Consider the following 25,612-nt stretch of genomic DNA (forward strand, 5'->3'; position numbering starts at 1 on the left):
CTGCATATCTTATGTGTATACAGTGAAATTAACTCTGCAGCTCCCATAGTTTGCTCATCACCAGCCACTGCAGAAACTCTAAATCTGTACTGCATACAGGCAGTTAGTGCACTGATGGTTATTTATGTGTTATTCACACTGTGATTCTCATTTAAATGTCTATCTGTCCACTCTACAAGATAGAAGCAGCTGTTTCCCTCTGCTTCAGTCCACTTCAGTGATAGAGGACGTTGTGAAAGCAGTAACACTGAGTAATCTGACTACTTCAGGCTCTGTAAGGGAGAAGTCACTACATGGGTAAGAATTTAAAAATCGGCTCAAGTCTTCTCTGTCTCAAAGTTACAGTAAAAACACACGAGCAGCAACATGCTGACCCTGTAACATTTCATGCAGCTGGAAGTTCAGAGGAAGCTCTAAACTAGACGTACAAAAGAAATGTAAACCATTATTGGAGCTGTTACTCAAACACAGAGTGAGCACAACTACAGCTGTTATATGAGGACACATCGGTGAGAGAGCCAACCTTCTCACTTCAAAGGGCTTCTTCTTCTACATCTGGATTTCTTCTTCTACTTTCCTTTCAATTGAACTTATCTTATGATGATAGAAGACTCCTTATTTTACCAGATATCCTCAGCAGACAGTCACTAATTCACGGTATGAAAAACATTTAAATGCTCGCTTACTTGTGTAGTTGGTGACAGTAGCACTCTGTCCTTCAGTAGAACCATCACCAGCCACTGCAGTGACAGTTATTTCATACTGGACACCAGCAGTCAGGTTAATAATGTTCTTAAATGTGTCACTGACAGTTACAGAGGCACTTGTTCCTCCAACTGTCCACTGTACTTTATAGAAGGAGCTGCTTCCCACTGGTTTAGTCCAGCTCACAAAAACAGACGATGTTGTGACGTTGACAGCAGAGAGACTCGTGACTACTTCAGGCTCTATGAGTGGAGAGTACATGAGGAGGAACAAGAAAACAAAAGAACTACTGAGCCAAGAACAATAAGCAGTGACTGCAACAGGTAAGAACCAAGAGGACTGAATTAAGGAGAACCTGAGTGGATATGTGAATAAATCAAAAACTTAATTTGGTAAAAAACAAACAAACTTGTCACTCATGGATAAAAAGTGCTTTTAGATTTGAAGTCTTCCTGTAAAAAGGATTTCATTAATTTTTGAAGTAACTGCTTCACTAGAAAAAAAAACTATACTAAAAAGCTGACAAATAATAAACTACAAGATAAAAAATGAAACAGTGACACAGTACAGAGCACGAGACCCCAGATCAGAAATGGTCATACTCTTCATCTTACTTGTGTATTGAGAAAGTGTTGCTACGTCACTTTGAGTATTGTTATCTCCAGCCACTGCTATGACAGTGAAAGTGTAGTTCGCTCCAGGAGTCAGCTCAGTGACATTTACTTTAGTTTCAGTCACAGTCTTATTCATGTTTATTGTTCCATCTGTCCACTCTACTCTATAGAAAGACCTTTGACCCTGTGGCTCAGTCCAGTTCAGAAATATAGAGGACGTCCTGATTTCACTGACAGTAAGATCATTCACTTTTTCAGGTTCTGTGAGTTACAGAGAGGTAGATGCAAAAATAACAACACTAAGATTACTATAATTTCAACTTTAGAAAATTACACCATCAAATATGCTGCAAATTTAGTAAAGAACACCTAAGGGACAGCGTTTGGAAAACATTGATTACAAATTCATTCAGATGTTGAATTCCTGCATATCTTATGTGTATACAGTGAAATTAACTCTGAAGCTCCCGTAGTTTGCTCATCACCAGCCACTGCAGAAACTCTAAATCTGTACTGCATACAGGCAGTTAGTGCACTGATGGTTATTTATGTGTTATTCACACTGTGATTCTCATTTAAATGTCTATCTGTCCACTCTACAAGATAGAAGCAGCTGTTTCCCTCTGCTTCAGTCCACTTCAGTGATACAGAGGATGTTGTGAAAGCAGTAACACTGAGTAATCTGACTACTTCAGGCTCTGTAAGGGAGAAGTCACTACATGGGTAAGAATTTAAAAATCGGCTCAAGTCTTCTCTGTCTCAAAGTTACAGTAAAAACACACGAGCAGCAACATGCTGACCCTGTAACATTTCATGCAGCTGGAAGTTCAGAGGAAGCTCTAAACTAGACAAAAGAAATGCAAACCATTATTGGAGCTGTTACTCAAACACAGAGTGAGCACAACTACAGCTGTTATATGAGGACACATCGGTGAGAGATCCAACCTTCTCACTTCAAAGGGCTTCTTCTTCTACATCTGGATTTCTTCTTCTACTTTCCTTTCAATTGAACTTATCTTATGATGATAGAAGACTCCTTATTTTACCAGATATCCTCAGCAGACAGTCACTAATTCACAGTATGAAAACATGTAAATTCTCGCTTACTTGTGTAGTTGGTGACAGTAGCACTCTGTCCTTCAGTAGAACCATCACCAGCCACTGCAGTGACAGTTATTTCATACTGGACACCAGCAGTCAGGTTAGTAATGCTCTTAAACGTGTCACTGACATTTACAGAGAAGTTTGTCCACTGTACTATATAGAAGGAGCTGCTTCCCACTGGTTTAGTCCAGCTCACAAAAACAGACGATGTTGTGACGTTGACAGCAGAGAGACTCGTGACTACTTCAGGCTCTATGAGTGGAGAGTACATGAGGAGGAACAAGAAAACAAAAGAACTGCTGAGCTAAGAACAATAAGCAGTGACTGCAACAGGTAAGAACCAAGAGGACTGAATTAAGGAGAACCTGAGAGGATATGTGAATAAATCAAAAACTTAATTTGGTAAAAAACAAACAAACTTGTCACTCATGGATAAAAAGTGTTTTTAGATTTGAAGTCTTCCTGTAAAAAGGATTTCATTAATTTTTGAAGTAACTGCTTCACTAGAAAAAAAAACTATACTAAAAAGCTGACAAATAATAAACTACAAGATAAAAAATGAAACAGTGACACAGTACAGAGCACGAGACCCCAGATCAGAAATGGTCATACTCTTCATCTTACTTGTGTATTGAGAAAGTGTTGCTACGTCACTTTGTGTATTGTTATCTCCAGCCACTGCTATGACAGTGAAAGTGTAGTTCGCTCCAGGAGTCAGCTCAGTGACATTTACTTTAGTTTCAGTCACAGTCTTATTCATGTTTATTGTTCCATCTGTCCACTCTACTCTATAGAAAGACCTTTGACCCTGTGGCTCAGTCCAGTTCAGAAATATAGAGGATGTCCTGATTTCACTGACAGTAAGATCATTCACTTTTTCAGGTTCTGTGAGTTACAGAGAGGTAGATGCAAAAATAACAAGATTGAGAGAAAAACACTAACGGACAGCATTTGGAAAACATTGATTAGAAATTCATTCAGAAGTTGAATTCCTGCACATCCTGTTTGTATACAGTGAAATTAACTCTGCAGCTCCCATAGTTTGCTCATCACCAGCCACTGCAGAAACTCTAAATCTGTACTGCATACAGGCAGTTAGTGCACTGATGGTTATTTATGTGTTATTCACACTGTGATTCTCATTTAAATGTCTATCTGTCCACTCTACAAGATAGAAGCAGCTGTTTCCCTCTGCTTCAGTCCACTTCAGTGATACAGAGGATGTTGTGAAAGCAGTAACACTGAGTAATCTGACTACTTCAGGCTCTGTAAGGGAGAAGTCACTACATGGGTAAGAATTTAAAAATCGGCTCAAGTCTTCTCTGTCTCAAAGTTACAGTAAAAACACACGAGCAGCAACATGCTGACCCTGTAACATTTCATGCAGCTGGAAGTTCAGAGGAAGCTCTAAACTAGACGTACAAAAGAAATGCAAACCATTATTGGAGCTGTTACTCAAACACAGAGTGAGCACAACTACAGCTGTTATATGAGGACACATCGGTGAGAGATCCAACCTTCTCACTTCAAAGGGCTTCTTCTTCTACATCTGGATTTCTTCTTCTACTTTCCTTTCAATTGAACTTATCTTATGATGATAGAAGACTCCTTATTTTACCAGATATCCTCAGCAGACAGTCACTAATTCACAGTATGAAAACATTTAAATGCTCGCTTACTTGTGTAGATGGTGACCGTAGCATTCTGTCCTTCAGTACAATTATCATCTGCCACTGCAGTGACAGTTATTTCATACTGGACACCAGCAGTCAGGTTAGTAATGCTCTTAAACGTGTCACTGACATTTACAGAGAAGTTTGTCCACTGTACTATATAGAAGGAGCTGCTTCCCACTGGTTTAGTCCAGCTCACAAAAACAGACGATGTTGTGACGTTGACAGCAGAGAGACTCGTGACTACTTCAGGCTCTATGAGTGGAGAGTACATGAGGAGGAACAAGAAAACAAAAGAACTACTGAGCTAAGAACAATAAGCAGTGACTGCAACAGGTAAGAACCAAGAGGACTGAATTAGGAAAGACCTGAGAGGATATGTGAATAAATCAAAAACTTAATTTGGTAAAAAACAAACAAACTTGTCACTCATGGATAAAAAGTGTTTTTAGATTTGAAGTCTTCCTGTAAAAAGGATTTCATTAATTTTTGAAGTAACTGCTTCACTAGAAAAAAAAACTATACTAAAAAGCTGACAAATAATAAACTACAAGATAAAAAATGAAACAGTGACACAGTACAGAGCACGAGACCCCAGATCAGAAATGGTCATACTCTTCATCTTACTTGTGTATTGAGAAAGTGTTGCTACGTCACTTTGTGTATTGTTATCTCCAGCCACTGCTATGACAGTGAAAGTGTAGTTCGCTCCAGGAGTCAGCTCAGTGACATTTACTTTAGTTTCAGTCACAGTCTTATTCATGTTTATTGTTCCATCTGTCCACTCTACTCTATAGAAAGACCTTTGACCCTGTGGCTCAGTCCAGTTCAGAAATATAGAGGATGTCCTGATTTCACTGACAGTAAGATCATTCACTTTTTCAGGTTCTGTGAGTTACAGAGAGGTAGATGCAAAAATAACAAGATTGAGAGAAAAACACTAACGGACAGCATTTGGAAAACATTGATTAGAAATTCATTCAGAAGTTGAATTCCTGCACATCCTGTTTGTATACAGTGAAATTAACTCTGAAGCTCCCATAGTTTGCTCATCACCAGCCACTGCAGAAACTCTAAATCTGTACTGCATACAGGCAGTTAGTGCACTGATGGTTATTTATGTGTTATTCACACTGTGATTCTCATTTAAATGTCTATCTGTCCACTCTACAAGATAGAAGCAGCTGTTTCCCTCTGCTTCAGTCCACTTCAGTGATACAGAGGATGTTGTGAAAGCAGTAACACTGAGTAATCTGACTACTTCAGGCTCTGTAAGGGAGAAGTCACTACATGGGTAAGAATTTAAAAATCAGCTCAAGTCTTCTCTGTCTCAAAGTTACAGTAAAAACACACGAGCAGCAACATGCTGACCCTGTAACATTTCATGCAGCTGGAAGTTCAGAGGAAGCTCTAAACTAGACGTACAAAAGAAATGCAAACCATTATTGGAGCTGTTACTCAAACACAGAGTGAGCACAACTACAGCTGTTATATGAGGACACATCGGTGAGAGATCCAACCTTCTCACTTCAAAGGGCTTCTTCTTCTACATCTGGATTTCTTCTTCTACTTTCCTTTCAATTGAACTTATCTTATGATGATAGAAGACTCCTTATTTTACCAGATATCCTCAGCAGACAGTCACTAATTCACAGTATGAAAACATTTAAATGCTCGCTTACTTGTGTAGATGGTGACCGTAGCATTCTGTCCTTCAGTACAATTATCATCTGCCACTGCAGTGACAGTTATTTCATACTGGACACCAGCAGTCAGGTTAGTAATGCTCTTAAACGTGTCACTGACATTTACAGAGAAGTTTGTCCACTGTACTTTATAGAAGGAGCTGCTTCCCACTGGTTTAGTCCAGCTCACAAAAACAGACGATGTTGTGACGTTGACAGCAGAGAGACTCGTGACTACTTCAGGCTCTATGAGTGGAGAGTACATGAGGAGGAACAAGAAAACAAAAGAACTGCTGAGCCAAGAACAATAAGCAGTGACTGCAACAGGTAAGAACCAAGAGGACTGAATTAAGAAAGACCTGAGAGGATATGTGAATAAATCAAAAACTTAATTTGGTAAAAAACAAACAAACTTGTCACTCATGGATAAAAAGTGTTTTTAGATTTGAAGTCTTCCTGTAAAAAGGATTTCATTAATTTTTGAAGTAACTGCTTCACTAGAAAAAAAAACTATACTAAAAAGCTGACAAATAATAAACTACAAGATAAAAAATGAAACAGTGACACAGTACAGAGCACGAGACCCCAGATCAGAAATGGTCATACTCTTCATCTTACTTGTGTATTGAGAAAGTGTTGCTACGTCACTTTGTGTATTGTTATCTCCAGCCACTGCTATGACAGTGAAAGTGTAGTTCGCTCCAGGAGTCAGCTCAGTGACATTTACTTTAGTTTCAGTCACAGTCTTATTCATGTTTATTGTTCCATCTGTCCACTCTACTCTATAGAAAGACCTTTGACCCTGTGGCTCAGTCCAGTTCAGAAATATAGAGGATGTCCTGATTTCACTGACAGTAAGATCATTCACTTTTTCAGGTTCTGTGAGTTACAGAGAGGTAGATGCAAAAATAACAAGATTGAGAGAAAAACACTAACGGACAGCATTTGGAAAACATTGATTAGAAATTCATTCAGAAGTTGAATTCCTGCACATCCTGTTTGTATACAGTGAAATTAACTCTGAAGCTCCCATAGTTTGCTCATCACCAGCCACTGCAGAAACTCTAAATCTGTACTGCATACAGGCAGTTAGTGCACTGATGGTTATTTATGTGTTATTCACACTGTGATTCTCATTTAAATGTCTATCTGTCCACTCTACAAGATAGAAGCAGCTGTTTCCCTCTGCTTCAGTCCACTTCAGTGATACAGAGGATGTTGTGAAAGCAGTAACACTGAGTAATCTGACTACTTCAGGCTCTGTAAGGGAGAAGTCACTACATGGGTAAGAATTTAAAAATCAGCTCAAGTCTTCTCTGTCTCAAAGTTACAGTAAAAACACACGAGCAGCAACATGCTGACCCTGTAACATTTCATGCAGCTGGAAGTTCAGAGGAAGCTCTAAACTAGACGTACAAAAGAAATGCAAACCATTATTGGAGCTGTTACTCAAACACAGAGTGAGCACAACTACAGCCGTTATATGAGGACACATCGGTGAGAGAGCCAACCTTCTCACTTCAAAGGGCTTCTTCTTCTACATCTGGATTTCTTCTTCTACTTTCCTTTCAATTTAACTTATCTTATGATGATAGAAGACTCCTTATTTTACCAGATATTCTCAGCAGACAGTCACTAATTCACAGTATGAAAACATTTAAATGCTCGCTTACTTGTGTAGATGGTGACCGTAGCACTCTGTCCTTCAGTACAATTATCATCTGCCACTGCAGTGACAGTTATTTCATACTGGACACCAGCAGTCAGGTTAGTAATAGTATAACTTGTCACATTGACATTTACAGAGAAGTTCGTTCCTCCACCTGTCCACTGTACTTTATAGAAGGAGCTGTTTCCCACTGGTTTAGTCCAGCTCACAAAAACAGACGATGTTGTGACGTTAACAGTAGAGAGCCTCATGACTACTTCAGACTCTATGAGTGGAGAGTACATGAGGAGGAACAAGAAAACAAAGGAACTGCTGAGCCAAGAAAAATAAGCAGTGACTGCAACAGGTAAGAACCAAGAGGACTGAATTAAGAAAGACCTGAGAGGATATGTGAATAAATCATAAAAAGCTTTTTAACAAAAAACCCATGTCACACATGAATAAAAAGTGTTTTTAGATTTGAAGTCTTCAAGTCACAATAATTTCTATAATTTTTGAAGTAACTGCTTCACTAGAAAAAAAAACTATACTAAAAAGCTGACAAATAATAAACTACAAGATAAAAAATGAAACAGTGACACAGTACAGAGCACGAGACCCCAGATCAGAAATGGTCATACTCTTCATCTTACTTGTGTATTGAGAAAGTGTTGCTACGTCACTTTGTGTATTGTTATCTCCAGCCACTGCTATGACAGTGAAAGTGTAGTTCGCTCCAGGAGTCAGCTCAGTGACATTTACTTTAGTTTCAGTCACAGTCTTATTCATGTTTATTGTTCCATCTGTCCACTCTACTCTATAGAAAGACCTTTGACCCTGTGGCTCAGTCCAGTTTAGAAATATAGAGGACGTCCTGATTTCACTGACAGTAAGATCATTCACTTTCTCGGGTTCTGTGTGTTACAGAGAGGTAGATGCAAAAAAACAAAAACTGACATAAATATATTTTAAAAGTAGAAAATTATACCATCAAATATGCAGCAAATTTAGTAAAGAACACCTAAGGGACAGCATTTGAAAAACATTGATTAGAAATTGATTCAGATGTTGAATTCCTGCACATCCTGTTTGTATACAGTGAAATTAACTCTGAAGCTCCCATAGTTTGCTCATCACCAGCCACTGCAGAAACTCTAAATCTGTACTGCATACAGGCAGTTAGTGCACTGATGGTTATTTATGTGTTATTCACACTGTGATTCTCATTTAAATGTCTATCTGTCCACTCTACAAGATAGAAGCAGCTGTTTCCCTCTGCTTCAGTCCACTTCAGTGATACAGAGGATGTTGTGAAAGCAGTAACACTGAGTAATCTGACTACTTCAGGCTCTGTAAGGGAGAAGTCACTACATGGGTAAGAATTTAAAAATCGGCTCAAGTCTTCTCTGTCTCAAAGTTACAGTAAAAACACACGAGCAGCAACATGCTGACCCTGTAACATTTCATGCAGCTGGAAGTTCAGAGGAAGCTCTAAACTAGACGTACAAAAGAAATGCAAACCATTATTGGAGCTGTTACTCAAACACAGAGTGAGCACAACTACAGCTGTTATATGAGGACACATCGGTGAGAGATCCAACCTTCTCACTTCAAAGGGCTTCTTCTTCTACATCTGGATTTCTTCTTCTACTTTCCTTTGAATTGAACTTATCTTATGATGATAGAAGACTCCTTATTTTACCAGATACCCTCAGCAGACAGTCACTAATTCACGGTATGAAAAACATTTAAATGCTCGCTTACTTGTGTAGTTGGTGACAGTAGCACTCTGTCCTTTAGTAGAACCATCACCAGCCACTGCAGTGACATTTATTTCATACTGGACACCAGCAGTCAGGTTAATAATGTTCTTAAATGTGTCACTGACAGTTACAGAGGCACTTGTTCCTCCAACTGTCCACTGTACTTTATAGAAGGAGCTGTTTCCCACTGGTTTAGTCCAGCTCACAAAAACAGACGATGTTGTGACGTTGACAGCAGAGAGACTCGTGACTACTTCAGGCTCTATGAGTGGAGAGTACATGAGGAGGAACAAGAAAACAAAAGAACTACTGAGCTAAGAACAATAAGCAGTGACTGCAACAGGTAAGAACCAAGAGGACTGAATTAGGAAAGACCTGAGAGGATATGTGAATAAATCAAAAACTTAATTTGGTAAAAAACAAACAAACTTGTCACTCATGGATAAAAAGTGTTTTTAGATTTGAAGTCTTCCTGTAAAAAGGATTTCATTAATTTTTGAAGTAACTGCTTCACTAGAAAAAAAAACTATCCTAAAAAGCTGACAAATAATAAACTACAAGATAAAAAATGAAACAGTGACACAGTACAGAGCACGAGACCCCAGATCAGAAATGGTCATACTCTTCATCTTACTTGTGTATTGAGAAAGTGTTGCTACGTCACTTTGTGTATTGTTATCTCCAGCCACTGCTATGACAGTGAAAGTGTAGTTCACTCCAGGAGTCAGCTCAGTGACATTTACTTTAGTTTCAGTCACAGTCTTATTCATGTTTATTGTTCCATCTGTCCACTCTACTCTATAGAAAGACCTTTGACCCTGTGGCTCAGTCCAGTTCAGAAATATAGAGGATGTCCTGATTTCACTGACATTAAGATCATTCACTTTCTCGGGTTCTGTGAGTTACAGAGAGGTAGATGCAAAAATAACAAGATTGAGAGAAAAACACTAACGGACAGCATTTGGAAAACATTGATTAGAAATTCATTCAGAAGTTGAATTCCTGCACATCCTGTTTGTATACAGTGAAATTAACTCTGCAGCTCCCATAGTTTGCTCATCACCAGCCACTGCAGAAACTCTAAATCTGTACTGCATACAGGCAGTTAGTGCACTGATGGTTATTTATGTGTTATTCACACTGTGATTCTCATTTAAATGTCTATCTGTCCACTCTACAAGATAGAAGCAGCTGTTTCCCTCTGCTTCAGTCCACTTCAGTGATACAGAGGATGTTGTGAAAGCAGTAACACTGAGTAATCTGACTACTTCAGGCTCTGTAAGGGAGAAGTCACTACATGGGTAAGAATTTAAAAATCGGCTCAAGTCTTCTCTGTCTCAAAGTTACAGTAAAAACACACGAGCAGCAACATGCTGACCCTGTAACATTTCATGCAGCTGGAAGTTCAGAGGAAGCTCTAAACTAGACGTACAAAAGAAATGCAAACCATTATTGGAGCTGTTACTCAAACACAGAGTGAGCACAACTACAGCTGTTATATGAGGACACATCGGTGAGAGATCCAACCTTCTCACTTCAAAGGGCTTCTTCTTCTACATCTGGATTTCTTCTTCTACTTTCCTTTCAATTGAACTTATCTTATGATGATAGAAGACTCCTTATTTTACCAGATATCCTCAGCAGACAGTCACTAATTCACAGTATGAAAACATTTAAATGCTCGCTTACTTGTGTAGATGGTGACCGTAGCATTCTGTCCTTCAGTACAATTATCATCTGCCACTGCAGTGACAGTTATTTCATACTGGACACCAGCAGTCAGGTTAGTAATAGTATAACTTGTCACATTGACATTTACAGAGAAGTTTGTCCACTGTACTTTATAGAAGGAGCTGTTTCCCACTGGTTTAGTCCAGCTCACAAAAATTGACGATGTTGTGACGTTAACAGTAGAGAGCCTCATGACTACTTCAGACTCTATGAGTGGAGAGTACATGAGGAGGAACAAGAAAACAAAAGAACTGCTGAGCCAAGAAAAATAAGCAGTGACTGCAACAGGTAAGAACCAAGAGGACTGAATTAAGAAAGACCTGAGAGGATATGTGAATAAATCATAAAAAGCTTTTTAACAAAAAACCCATGTCACACATGAATAAAAAGTGTTTTTAGATTTGAAGTCTTCAAGTCACAATAATTTCTATAATTTTTGAAGTAACTGCTTCACTAGAAAAAAAAACTATCCTAAAAAGTTGACAAATAATAAACTACAAGATAAAAAATGAAACAGTGACACAGTACAGAGCACGAGACCCCAGATCAGAAATGGTCATACTCTTCATCTTACTTGTGTATTGAGAAAGTGTTGCTACGTCACTTTGAGTATTGTTATCTCCAGCCACTGCTATGACAGTGAAAGTGTAGTTCACTCCAGGAGTCAGCTCAGTGACATTTACTTTAGTTTCAGTCACAGTCTTATTCATGTTTATTGTTCCATCTGTCCACTCTACTCTATAGAAAGACCTTTGACCCTGTGGCTCAGTCCAGTTCAGAAATATAGAGGATGTCCTGATTTCACTGACAGTAAGATCATTCACTTTTTCAGGTTCTGTGAGTTACAGAGAGGTAGATGCAAAAAAACAAAAACTGACATAAATATATTTTAAAATTAGAAAATTATACCATCAAATATGCAGCAAATTTAGTAAAGAACACCTAAGGGACAGCATTTGAAAAACACTGATTACAAATTCATTCAGATGTTGAATTCCTGCATATCTTATGTGTATACAGTAAAATTAACTCTGCAGCTCTCATAGTTTTTCATTTCAGTGACAATGAGATCCCTGACTAATTTAGGCTCTGTGAGTAGAGGGTAATTGCATGAGAAGTCAATTCTATTCAATTTTATCTTCTTTAAATAGAGCCAAATTAGTTAGCTCAAAGCACTTTAGTAAAAACCCTACACTAAAAGAGAGAAAACGGCAACAATCAAACAGCCTCCTTTGTGCACTTGGTGACTGTAGGGAGGTAAAACTCCCTTTTAACAGGAAGAAACCTCCAGCAGAAACAGGCTCAGGTAGTGGCAACCATCTGCCACCTTAAAGGCCTGTGTTACATACAACACTAATAGAGACAGATTGATCATTTTTTAGACTGAATCATTAATTCACTGTAGAATTTGTTAGAGCAGAAAATGCATGGGATCTAAAAAGACACATTAATGCTTTGGAAGAAGTGATTCATGGAGTTCACTCAGAAGGATCAGTCGGACAGCAAGCATCTAAATAAATATCAGAAGCGTTGGAAGTAGCTGTACATAATGATACATCAGTCAGACGGTCATGAGTCATTTTTACTCTAAACATTACAGTTTTCTTTGTGGAAAAAATACATGCAATCACCACTAGTTAAGGTTAAAGAAAAACTCGCTTCAACAGAGCACTCATATGTTACCAGCCCAGCCACAGTAAAGAAGAGAAACATGGGGCTGTTTGTATTTTTCATCAAATGAGTAGCTAAAGATCTGACACACTGAGGAGGAAGCTGCAGGAGAGACAGCTGAAGATGTCAGGGTGATAGCGACTCGGCTACCAGCTACGCTAAACTAGCAAATACCTACAGTCAAAATGAACAAATACAATTAGTTGGTGTTTTGGTAGAGGGCATCCTTTGGAAAAGGTGTGTCAAGAATCTGTAATGAAATAAGTCTTTACCTAAATCTCTTTGATTAAATAGGCCACTGACATAAGTTACACAAAACATCACTGTGTGTTACAGCAGGAATAGGAAGTGATTCTATATCCCAGAAAGAGCTAACACCAAGTGTGAACGCCAAAAATATGACCAGTGGCTGTGGCGAATAAGCAACACGAGGACTGAATGAAGTGGGACACGTTAAAAATCAGTTAAAGGTAAATTGTTCAGCCTGTTGATTAAAAATCACATCACTGGGATATAAGAATTTAAAAAAAAAAGTTTTGTGTTGAAGACTTTAAAAAACGTTCCACTATTAGATTTTAAGAAACTGTTTTACCCACTACAAGAGAAGAAATTGAAGAAAAGTGCAGTATGAAAATATAAAGACTTCAATGAAGAAACCTAAAGTAAAAATGGTTCCATGATCATTTGGAAGAGACAAAACTCACAATCTTGATCTTACTTGTGTATTGAGAAAGTGTTGCTACGTCACTTTGTGTATTGTTATCTCCAGCCACTGCTATGACAGTGAAAGTGTAGTTCACTCCAGGAGTCAGCTCAGTGACATTTACTTTAGTTTCAGTCACAGTCTTATCTCTTGGATGGTCGTCAGAATTTACACCCTTTTACGGTCGTCGGGACCCAAAATGGTCCCCATCCAAAAGGTGATATAGCAATGGATTTTATGAATTTTTTTTTCATTTTTTTTCACATCAGATCTTTTAAACAACTTCAGACCTATCCACTGATATAAAGTTTTTCATAATTTTTTTCATATTTTTTAGGTTTTTATGGCTTTATTGTCATAAAAACCCCTGTTTATATTTTGGGGGGTAAAAAACCATAATATGCAATATTTTTAAAAAATGAGTTGCAAATGGAACTACTTGGCATGAGGTTATTAGAGCCTTGGATAGGTAAAAAATTCATAACAGAATTGATTTGGATACTTTATTATTTTTGGAGCAATAAGAGTTTTTCAAATTTACACCCTTTTATGGTCCTCGGGACCCAAAATGGTCCCCATCCAAAAGGTGATATAGCAATGGATTTTATGAATTGTTTTTTCATTTTTTTTCACATCAGATCTTTTAAACAACTTCAGACCTATCCACTGATATAAAGTTTTTCATAATTTTTTAAATATTTTTTAGGTTTTTATGGCTTTATTGTCATAAAAACCCCTGTTTATATTTTGGGGGGTAAAAAACCATAATATGCAATATTTTTAAAAAATGAGTTGCAAATGGAACTACTTGGCATGAGGTTATTAGAGCCTTGGATAGGTAAAGAATTCACAATAGAATTGATTTGGATGCATTATTATTTTTGGAGCAATAAGAGTTTTTGCAATATACCATCCAAAAGGTGATATAGCAATGAATTTTATGAATTGTTTTTTCATTTTTTTTCACATCAGATCTTTTAAACAACTTCAGACCTAACCACAGATATAAAGTTTTTCATAAATTTGTAAATATTTTTTATGTTTTCATAGCTTTATTGTCATAAAGACCCCTGTTTATTTTTTATTTATTTATTTTTTGGGGGGGGGGGGGGGGGGGGGGGGGACCCGTAATATATATTATAAATATATTCTCAATCACATTCACACCACTCTCTTATATCAGTTCCACTACATCGAGACTATTTTATGGTGGTCAGCTGTTTTATTGTCATGTATTTTGCATAATAAGATAACCATGTCCTGCATTCAAAACCACTGAAAATGTCTATGGTGGTGCTGTACCTAATATTGTGCTCATTGGATCCAAAACATATTTTTCCTTTATTTTGAAGCCTGAGGCTTAGATCCATTAGGTATTCACGAGAAAAAAATTATCACATGTCAGGATTACAGTATATCGAAAATATGTGATTATAATGGGAGTCAATGGGACCCAAAATGGTACGAGGACCACAGATGGTAACACTTATGTGAATCTCCTTTACTATACACAACACCATAGAGGGGATCAATGAATTTTAAAAATAATGCTAAAATGCACATCCTAGCCAAGTTTCATGCAACTAGTCTTTAAAATGACTGATATATTGAGAATCAAAAATCCAAGGGGACCCAAAAGGGTCCCTTTTTTGACTATGACCATCATTGTTCCATCTGTCCACTCTACTCTATAGAAAGACCTTTGACCCTGTGGCTCAGTCCAGTTCAGAAATATAGAGGATGTCCTGATTTCACTGACATTAAGATCATTCACTTTTTCAGGTTCTGTGAGTTACAGAGAGGTAGATGCAAAAATAACAAGATTGAGAGAAAAACACTAACGGACAGCATTTGGAAAACATTGATTAGAAATTCATTCAGAAGTTGAATTCCTGCACATCCTGTTTGTATACAGTGAAATTAACTCTGAAGCTCCCATAGTTTGCTCATCACCAGCCACTGCAGAAACTCTAAATCTGTACTGCATACAGGCAGTTAGTGCACTGATGGTTATTTATGTGTTATTCACACTGTGATTCTCATTTAAATGTCTATCTGTCCACTCTACAAGATAGAAGCAGCTGTTTCCCTCTGCTTCAGTCCACTTCAGTGATACAGAGGACGTTGTGAAAGCAGTAACACTGAGTAATCTGACTACTTCAGGCTCTGTAAGGGAGAAGTCACTACATGGGTAAGAATTTAAAAATCGGCTCAAGTCTTCTCTGTCTCAAAGTTACAGTAAAAACACACGAGCAGCAACATGCTGACCCTGTAACATTTCATGCAGCTGGAAGTTCAGAGGAAGCTCTAAACTAGACGTACAAAAGAAATGCAAACCATTATTGGAGCTGTTACTCAAACACAGAGTGAGCACAACTACAGCTGTTATATGAGGACACATCGGTGAGAGATCCAACCTTCTCACTTCAAAGGGCTTCTTCTTCTACATCTGGATTTCTTCTTCTACTTTCCTTTGAATTTAACTTATCTTATGATGATAGAAGACTCCTTATTTTACCAGATATCCTCAGCAGACAGTCACTAATTCACAGTATGAAAACATGTAAATGCTCACTTACTTGTGTAGATGGTGACCGTAGCATTCTGTCCTTCAGTATAATTATCATCTGCCACTGCAGTGACAGTTATTTCATACTGGACACCAGCAGTCAGGTTAGTAATAGTATAACTTGTCACATTGACATTTACAGAGAAGTTTGTCCACTGTACTTTATAGAAGGAGCTGTTTCCCACTGGTTTAGTCCAGCTCACAAAAACAGACGATGTTGTGACGTTAACAGCAGAGAGACTCGTGACTACTTCAGGCTCTATGAGTGGAGAGTACATGAGGAGGAACAAGAAAACAAAAGAACTACTGAGCTAAGAACAATAAGCAGTGACTGCAACAGGTAAGAACCAAGAGGACTGAATTAAGAAAGACCTGAGAGGATATGTGAATAAATCATAAAAAGCTTTTTAACAAAAAACCCATGTCACACATGAATAAAAAGTGTTTTTAGATTTGAAGTCTTCAAGTCACAATAATTTCTATAATTTTTGAAGTAACTGCTTCACTAGAAAAAAAAACTATCCTAAAAAGTTGACAAATAATAAACTACAAGATAAAAAATGAAACAGTGACACAGTACAGAGCACGAGACCCCAGATCAGAAATGGTCATACTCTTCATCTTACTTGTGTATTGAGAAAGTGTTGCTACGTCACTTTGTGTACTGTTATCTCCAGCCACTGCTATGACAGTGAAAGTGTAGTTCACTCCAGGAGTCAGCTCAGTGACATTTACTTTAGTTTCAGTCACAGTCTTATTCATGTTTATTGTTCCATCTGTCCACTCTACTCTATAGAAAGACCTTTGACCCTGTGGCTCAGTCCAGTTCAGAAATATAGAGGATGTCCTGATTTCACTGACATTAAGATCATTCACTTTCTCGGGTTCTGTGAGTTACAGAGAGGTAGATGCAAAAAAACAAAAACTGACATAAATATATTTTAAAATTAGAAAATTATACCATCAAATATGCAGCAAATTTAGTAAAGAACACCTAAGGGACAGCATTTGAAAAACATTGATATCAAATTCATTCAGATGTTGAATTCCTGCATATCTTATGTGTATACAGTAAAATTAACTCTGCAGCTCTCATAGTTTTTCATTTCAGTGACAATGAGATCCCTGACTAATTTAGGCTCTGTGAGTAGAGGGTAATTGCATGAGAAGTCAATTCTATTCAATTTTATTTTCTTTAAATAGAGCCAAATTAGTTAGCTCAAAGCACTTTAGTAAAAACCCTACACTAAAAGAGAGAAAACGGCAACAATCAAACAGCCTCCTTTGTGCACTTGGTGACTGTAGGGAGGTAAAACTCCCTTTTAACAGGAAGAAACCTCCAGCAGAAACAGGCTCAGGTAGTGGCAACCATCTGCCACCTTAAAGGCCTGTGTTACATACAACACTAATAGAGACAGATTGATCATTTTTTAGACTGAATCATTAATTCACTGTAGAATTTGTTAGAGCAGAAAATGCATGGGATCTAAAAAGACACATTAATGCTTTGGAAGAAGTGATTCATGGAGTTCACTCAGAAGGATCAGTCGGACAGCAAGCATCTAAATAAATATCAGAAGCGTTGGAAGTAGCTGTACATAATGATACATCAGTCAGACGGTCATGAGTCATTTTTACTCTAAACATTACAGTTTTCTTTGTGGAAAAAATACATGCAATCACCACTAGTTAAGGTTAAAGAAAAACTCGCTTCAACAGAGCACTCATATGTTACCAGCCCAGCCACGGTAAAGAAGAGAAACATGGGGCTGTTTGTATTTTTCATCAAATGAGTAGCTAAAGATCTGACACACTGAGGAGGAAGCTGCAGGAGAGACAGCTGAAGATGTCAGGGTGATAGCGACTCGGCTACCAGCTACGCTAAACTAGCAAATACCTACAGTCAAAATGAACAAATACAATTAGTTGGTGTTTTGGTAGAGGGCATCCTTTGGAAAAGGTGTGTCAAGAATCTGTAATGAAATAAGTCTTTACCTAAATCTCTTTGATTAAATAGGCCACTGACATAAGTTACACAAAACATCACTGTGTGTTACAGCAGGAATAGGAAGTGATTCTATATCCCAGAAAGAGCTAACACCAAGTGTGAACGCCAAAAATATGACCAGTGGCTGTGGCGAATAAGCAACACGAGGACTGAATGAAGTGGGACACGTTAAAAATCAGTTAAAGGTAAATTGTTCAGCCTGTTGATTAAAAATCACATCACTGGGATATAAGAATTTAAAAAAAAAAGTTTTGTGTTGAAGACTTTAAAAAACGTTCCACTATTAGATTTTAAGAAACTGTTTTACCCACTACAAGAGAAGAAATTGAAGAAAAGTGCAGTATGAAAATATAAAGACTTCAATGAAGAAACCTAAAGTAAAAATGGTTCCATGATCATTTGGAAGAGACAAAACTCACAATCTCGATCTTACTTGTGTATTGAGAAAGTGTTGCTACGTCACTTTGTGTATTGTTATCTCCAGCCACTGCTATGACAGTGAAAGTGTAGTTCGCTCCAGGAGTCAGCTCAGTGACATTTACTTTAGTTTCAGTCACAGTCTTATTCATGTTTATTGTTCCATCTGTCCACTCTACTCTATAGAAAGACCTTTGACCCTGTGGCTCAGTCCAGTTCAGAAATATAGAGGATGTCCTGATTTCACTGACATTAAGATCATTCACTTTCTCGGGTTCTGTGAGTTACAGAGAGGTAGATGCAAAAATAACAAGATTGAGAGAAAAACACTAACGGACAGCATTTGGAAAACATTGATTAGAAATTCATTCAGAAGTTGAATTCCTGCACATCCTGTTTGTATACAGTGAAATTAACTCTGAAGCTCCCATAGTTTGCTCATCACCAGCCACTGCAGAAACTCTAAATCTGTACTGCATACAGGCAGTTAGTGCACTGATGGTTATTTATGTGTTATTCACACTTGATTCTCATTTAAATGTCTATCTGTCCACTCTACAAGATAGAAGCAGCTGTTTCCCTCTGCTTCAGTCCACTTCAGTGATACAGAGGATGTTGTGAAAGCAGTAACACTGAGTAATCTGACTACTTCAGGCTCTGTAAGGGAGAAGTCACTACATGGGTAAGAATTTAAAAATCAGCTCAAGTCTTCTCTGTCTCAAAGTTACAGTAAAAACACACGAGCAGCAACATGCTGACCCTGTAACATTTCATGCAGCTGGAAGTTCAGAGGAAGCTCTAAACTAGACGTACAAAAGAAATGCAAACCATTATTGGAGCTGTTACTCAAACACAGAGTGAGCACAACTACAGCTGTTATATGAGGACACATCGGTGAGAGAGCCAACCTTCTCACTTCAAAGGGCTTCTTCTTCTACATCTGGATTTCTTCTTCTACTTTCCTTTGAATTTAACTTATCTTATGATGATAGAAGACTCCTTATTTTACCAGATATCCTCAGCAGACAGTCACTAATTCACAGTATGAAAACATGTAAATGCTCACTTACTTGTATAGATGGTGACAGTAGCATTCTGTCCTTCAGTATAATTATCATCTGCCACTGCAGTGACAGTTATTTCATACTGGACACCAGCAGTCAGGTTAGTAATAGTATAACTTGTCACATTGACATTTACAGAGAAGTTCGTTCCTCCAACTGTCCACTGTACTTTATAGAAGGAGCTGCTTCCCACTGGTTTAGTCCAGCTCACAAACATAGAGGATGTTGTGATATTAGTGACTGTTAAACTGACCGTTTCTGGCTCTGTGAATTAGAGATACGCCAACAGGAAAAGAATCAGTTCATCATATCCTCATTCTTGGCTATAAAACAATATTAACATCACTATCATCCAACTCACAGAATCATTAGTTTATATAATTAAGAAAAATAAAATGACTTACTTGTTGTGATGTTTGACACATTGCAGGAGCCTGAACAGTTTAAGACAATGTGATAGACAGCTCCAGGAGTCAGACCAGTTATTAAACTATTTTCAGACATATTACTGCCAACTGTTAAGCTGCAGTTTGGGTCAAGTTGAAAGGTGACATCTGCTGTTGTTGTGGTGGTTGTTATATTTAAGGTTCCTGTTGCACAATTCGCTAAAAAGAAGAACAAGAAAACCAAGACATTCAAGACAACAGTGAGAAATTCACAAAACTTCAGTTTTGAGCTATAAAAAAGTCAAAATATTAAACAGAGAGCACATGAATAAATGAGGAACCAGTACTTACAGATATTTTGTGCTTGGGAGCTCTGCAGAGATTAACACAGAAAAAAAAACAAGGTAAATCATTTTTACACCAGCAGAGGTCAGCATTTAGTTTTGAACAGATTTAAAGCATCAAAACCAACCAGCTGTTCGATGTCACAGGTCACTGCTGAAATTCAAAGCTGGATGTGTATGCAGGATTTTTTTGTTCCTTCTGCGTGAAAGGAGAGTGAACCTGCTATCAGGTCAAACCAGCCAAAACTTGACTTGACCTGATGGCAGCGTCAAGCTGTTTCTCGACCAGAAATCCTTGCAAATCACACTCATGTGGGGAATTATTTCATCTGTACATTTTCCTACACATAATGTGTAAGTGTTCAGGAACCAGAAATTAAATTAGAAACCTCAAAATGTTTACACACAGATCTGTTTAGGTATCACATTTTCTATTTTGATGGTTAAAAAAAAACACACAAAAGCTCAGTAGCGTGTGATAAAGTTTCACTGTAACAGCTGAAAAGAACACGATTTTGTGCTAGTTAGTACAAACAAGGAAGTAGACTCCGCTAATAACTAACCATCTCTAATCCTTCAACAGCCTTGAAGGTACGAAGAAATGTGGGGAACTGCTGTTCTGAATATTGTTCTTCCTCCTCCTTGGATTTCATGATGATATCTGATTCCTCGGGGATAAAGTAAAGCTGCTCACAGCATATATAAATACAACATGCACGTCAGCTTTGTATTTCATCTGTATCCTGGTATCGAGCCAAATACCAAGCTTTGATTCCACATTACTTATTAGCCAAAATTTAAATAGCTCACAGTTACTTGCTGATATGTTACCTTTCAAACTGTTTCCCACTCAGCTAAATATTAAACTCATGGCATCATAGCTCAAACCTGCATCATTGTCTCCCTCACAAGGCTCACAGATATGGCCAATTATTAACTTCTAATAATGGCGGAACAGACCTTAAAACACAATGTTTTAGTGTTCAGTTTAGCAAGTTTTTCAGTCAACTAGTGACAATTTTGGAAGCCATAATGCAATGAAATGATATTGTTCTAACCTAGTTATGAACTACACTAGTAAACTTACTAATTTAAACATTCAGATGCTGAAAGCAGAGGAAATATGTTTTTTTTTCAGTTAAAGAGGCTTTAGATTTGTTTTTTGTTTGACGTCTGTTTATATGGTTTGATTTGTGAATATATTGTTCTTGACTGCACAATGAACCTATTTGCTTTTAGGTTTTTCTTCACTATGTGAATATTTACCCTGCAAAAAAATCATAACAGTTTCTTTCTGTTTTCACCGATCGTGACCCTTTTTTACATTCAGTCCAATAATGAGCACAGCTGTCTCATGATCTTTGGTTCTTGGTCACTTGAACAACTTAAAATGCTGACTGACTCCAAACTTGATTATTTGAGAATGAAGTGGCCTGATAAAACACACAGGAGAAAATTGAAACTACTCATTTCCAAGTTCCAGATACTCAGTAAAATGCTGGCAAAATGCTACATGTTTTACAGAACAATTTAAAACCAGACAGACTTAACCAGAGAGACTTTATTAATCCCAGAGGGAATCTTCACGAAGATAAACACGTTCTAAAGACATATAACCTGATCACAGGTCTTTCTTTAAACTACAAGCTTTGTTCAGCCGATCATACACACATTTATACAAGCACTTTTCTAAACCATTCACGCACAAACTCACACCCCGATAGATGCATTAGAGGCAACTCAGGCTCAGAATAAGGTTCTTTCATAATTGTAAACGACAGTCATGGTCGCTGCAAATCATTTCAGCAAGTATTTTATTGCATCTGCCACAGAATTATAAGGTGAATCTTTGTGGTTTTATGATATGATAGTAAAGGTTTGTTGAAATATTTACTAACTGTAGCCACAAGTCACATGTAAAAGTACATTTATAGTAGCAAAGTGGGTAACTAAAAAAATGATTAGATCACAAACAAAGTGAGAGGCAAATGACAGTTTAGCGTTTGACTGTCTGTCTCTTCAACATACAACGATATTTCTTTACTACCTATCATCTAAATTAGAAATGCATCTGTGTGAGTATTTCCTTATTTATTCAAAAAAGCAGTTGTGCCATAAAACTGATAAACATCCTTGTAAATGTTTATCATATAACACAAGATAAATATTTAGGTTTTATTTTAGAAAAGACATCACATTAAAAAGATGGGTTAACGTACACAAATTCAGTGACTGTTACAATGTTAAAACCAATCAAATCCCTTTATTTTTAAAATTCCAAATCCCTTTGTGATACCATGACATTTTCATCCTTGTGGTATTCTTGGTAAATAAAATATTTTAAGTTTGGAGAACTCACTTCTCTAATATTGTACAGTGGGTTGCAAAACTATTTGCCCCCCTTGAACTTTTCCACATTTTGTCACATTACAGCCACAAACATGAATCAATTTTATTGGAATTCCACGTGAAAGACCAACACAAAGTGGTGCACATGTGAGAAGTGGAACAAAAATCATACATGATTCCAAACATTTTTTTTTACAAATAAATAACTGCAAAGTGGGGTGTGCGTAATTATTCAGCCCCCTTTGGTCTGAGTGCAGTCAGTTGCCCATAGACATTGCCTGATGAGTGCTAATGACTAAATAGAGTGCACCTGTGTGTAATCTAATGTCAGTACAAATACAGCTGCTCTGTGACGGCCTCGGAGGTTGTCTAAGAGAATATTGGGAGCAACAACAACATGAAGTCCAAAGAACACACCACACAGGTCAGGGATAAAGTTACTGAGAAATTTAAAGCAGGCTTAGGCCTCAAAAAGATTTCCCAAGCCTGGAACATCCCACGGAGCACTGTTCAAGCGATCATTCAGAAATGGAAGGAGTATGGCACAACTGTAAACCTACCAAGACAAGGCCGTCCTCCTAAACTCACAGGCCGAACAAGGAGAGCGCTGATCAGAAATGCAGCCAAGAGGCCCATGGTGACTCTGGACGAGCTGCAGAGATCTACAGCTCAGGTGGGGGAATCTGTCCATAGGACAACTATTAGTCGTGCACTGCACAACGTTGGTCTTTATGGAAGAGTGGCAAGACGAAAGCCATTGTTAACAGAAAACCATATGAAGTCCCATTTGCAGTTTGCCACAAGCCATGTGGGGGACACAGCAAACATGTGAAGAAGGTGCTCTGGTCAGATGAGACCAAAATGGAACTTTTTAGCCAAAATACAAAACGTTATGTGTGGCCGCTGTTTTGCAAAGAAGAAAGGGCAAGGATTTCAGTCTGTAGATGTGCAAAGCTGGTAGAGACAGACCCTAAAAGACTGGCAGCTGGAATTGCAGCAAAAGGTGGTTCTACAAAGTATTGACTCAGGGGCTGAATAATTACACACACCCCACTTTGCAGTGATTTATTTATAAAAAGTTTTTGGAATCATGTATGATTTTCGTTCCACTTCTCACGTGTGCACCACTTTGTGTTGGTCTTTCACGTGGAATTCCAATAAAATTGATTCATGTTTGTGGCTGTAATGTGACAAAATATGGAAAAGTTCAGGGGGGCCGAATACTTTTGCAAGCCACTGTAAACAATGTGTTAGTTGCAAATTTTTCTGAATATTGCACCTTCTGAAAAACTTTATTCAGCTTTGGTGACAACAAACCACCAGATCTGTTGAGACTAATTTGCAGCGTTTGCAAAATTATTAATATTTTAAACATTTTCTGTCTTGACTATGTCCATCAGACTCAGTCAGTCCTTAGTGTCAAAAGTTGTATTTTACATTCTCATAAATTGCTAGTTAAGTGCACATTTTTATTTTATTAGCCACGACTTAATATATATATACTTCTCTCTTTCTTAAATTTGTAAATATTGAATCATAGTATGCTAATAATGGGTCTAACAATTGAAAATCATCAGACTAGGAATCTTAAAAAAATCCATCCCAGTTTTCAAAGTCGCCCCATTCACCTGCCGATACACATGAGCAACCCACCCATTACTGTTTCCTTTTCTATTCACAGTGACCCTGCCCTTTTTCAGTCCTCTTTGCTAGTGTTCTTGTTTCTGAAGAACAAAGGTTTCGCACACTGACGTCAAAGTTAAAGGTTTCAAAAGCCTCACGATCAGATGGAGGGTGTTAACGTATTATTAAAGCTACTTTTGGCTGCTCCCTTATTCACAAAGGGTCGCCACATGTGGATGTTTGATTTTTACGCCAGATGGCCTTCTGGCGCACCCTAAAAAGGATTTGTGTCTCCCCCCAGGATCTAATATATAAACATTCAGTAAAGCCTGACTTGTCTGATGTTCTTTTATTTAGTTTTTTTTTTTTTTACAATGCTCAGTAAACAATATTTTAAAGCTGCAACTATTTTCTTTTTGACCTAAACCCAAAGACTAACTACCCAACCAACCACTACACTAGGTCATGTAGTGTGAAATGAAAACTCAAGTAAGCTGGGTGGATTTTGCACTTTAACAGGAAGAACAGAGTGTATGAGGAAGTATATATATGTGCATGACTACACTTCTGCTGTTTCTGCCTAACAGGACAAACACTCTGAGAGAGTGTTAATGTTTTAAGCATCTCTAATTTAGTGACATTTTTCCACCACAGGTAGTTTGTTAGTAATAGAAAAGCATTCCACACCATGCTAATGTTGGGGTTGGGTTTGGACAACCTGTTTAGATAAACTCTTTAGATAAACAGTGATCTTGTGCCAACACTGAGAGTCTTTTAACTTTGTATCTTTCTGTACAATTGCCATGACTTTAAGTTTATACTGAAATGTTTCTTTTTCAGCCATACTACATGTTAGGACGCCATGAAGAATCTCTAAAGTCTGCATTCTCTGGATGTACTTCATAATGCCACTGGGGGTCACCAAAGTTACACATTAACAGATCACCTTAAAAATGATCTTAGAACAAATTTGAGTTTAAATGGCTTTATGAATTAGATTTAGATAAGATTATTTGAATTTGGCATGTTACCATGGTGCTGTTGAGGGGTGGGGATTACTGACTAAATGTCCCACTTGGAGCTCATGTTAAAAACCAAGTTTTTAATGTTAGTAACCCAAAAAAGTTCACTTTTAAAAAAAGACATGGAAGAGAAGGAAGAGGCCCTTAAGAAAATGGAACACGTAGAGTTTTATAATAGTGGGTGAAAGCCCTTCAGCTGTTTTAGATGGACACCAGAGATGCTACAAATAGGACTTTGTGGTAATACAAAAATTAAGAAGTACTTTTGAATAGGCGGTTTGTACTTTAAAATATGTTTTCAATGCCCTGGTACAGTAAGTAAATGTAGTAAACACATGTTAAACTGTGTTAAGTAAAACGAAAACGAAAAACTGAACTTCTTCCAGCATCAGAAGAATATGGTAAAGGTCACATACCATTGTGTAAGAGCTGCATCTTAATACTATGACAATCTCACGTTTTCATGCAAAGCTGACCTCGGGGGATGTGACTTTTCTAAGCTATGACTCCCTGGAGTTGTATTTCCCTTGGCC

General features: G+C 37.7%; 1 protein-coding gene across 1 annotated transcript in view; it reads right to left on the minus strand.

Moving 5' to 3' along the window:
* LOC101480854 (receptor-type tyrosine-protein phosphatase beta) overlaps positions 1–25,612 on the minus strand; it is a 52,782-nt gene that overhangs the window by 18,533 nt on the left and 8,637 nt on the right. The window contains exons 2-21 of the mRNA XM_076887061.1: positions 20,093–20,114; positions 19,760–19,960; positions 19,362–19,619; positions 18,308–18,568; positions 16,493–16,753; positions 15,877–16,125; positions 11,498–11,758; positions 10,882–11,130; positions 9,827–10,087; positions 9,194–9,454; positions 8,083–8,343; positions 7,455–7,715; positions 6,400–6,660; positions 5,779–6,027; positions 4,724–4,984; positions 4,103–4,351; positions 3,048–3,308; positions 2,427–2,675; positions 1,320–1,580; positions 687–947 (exon numbers count right to left, since the gene is read on the minus strand). Of these exons, the coding sequence (XP_076743176.1) occupies positions 687–947; positions 1,320–1,580; positions 2,427–2,675; positions 3,048–3,308; positions 4,103–4,351; positions 4,724–4,984; positions 5,779–6,027; positions 6,400–6,660; positions 7,455–7,715; positions 8,083–8,343; positions 9,194–9,454; positions 9,827–10,087; positions 10,882–11,130; positions 11,498–11,758; positions 15,877–16,125; positions 16,493–16,753; positions 18,308–18,568; positions 19,362–19,619; positions 19,760–19,960; positions 20,093–20,114 (4,858 nt within the window). The remainder of the gene's footprint in view (positions 1–686; positions 948–1,319; positions 1,581–2,426; positions 2,676–3,047; positions 3,309–4,102; positions 4,352–4,723; positions 4,985–5,778; positions 6,028–6,399; positions 6,661–7,454; positions 7,716–8,082; positions 8,344–9,193; positions 9,455–9,826; positions 10,088–10,881; positions 11,131–11,497; positions 11,759–15,876; positions 16,126–16,492; positions 16,754–18,307; positions 18,569–19,361; positions 19,620–19,759; positions 19,961–20,092; positions 20,115–25,612) is intronic.

The sequence above is a fragment of the Maylandia zebra genome, linkage group LG7, assembly GCF_041146795.1.
Source record: "Maylandia zebra isolate NMK-2024a linkage group LG7, Mzebra_GT3a, whole genome shotgun sequence".
In the NCBI taxonomy this organism is placed as follows: domain Eukaryota; kingdom Metazoa; phylum Chordata; class Actinopteri; order Cichliformes; family Cichlidae; genus Maylandia; species Maylandia zebra.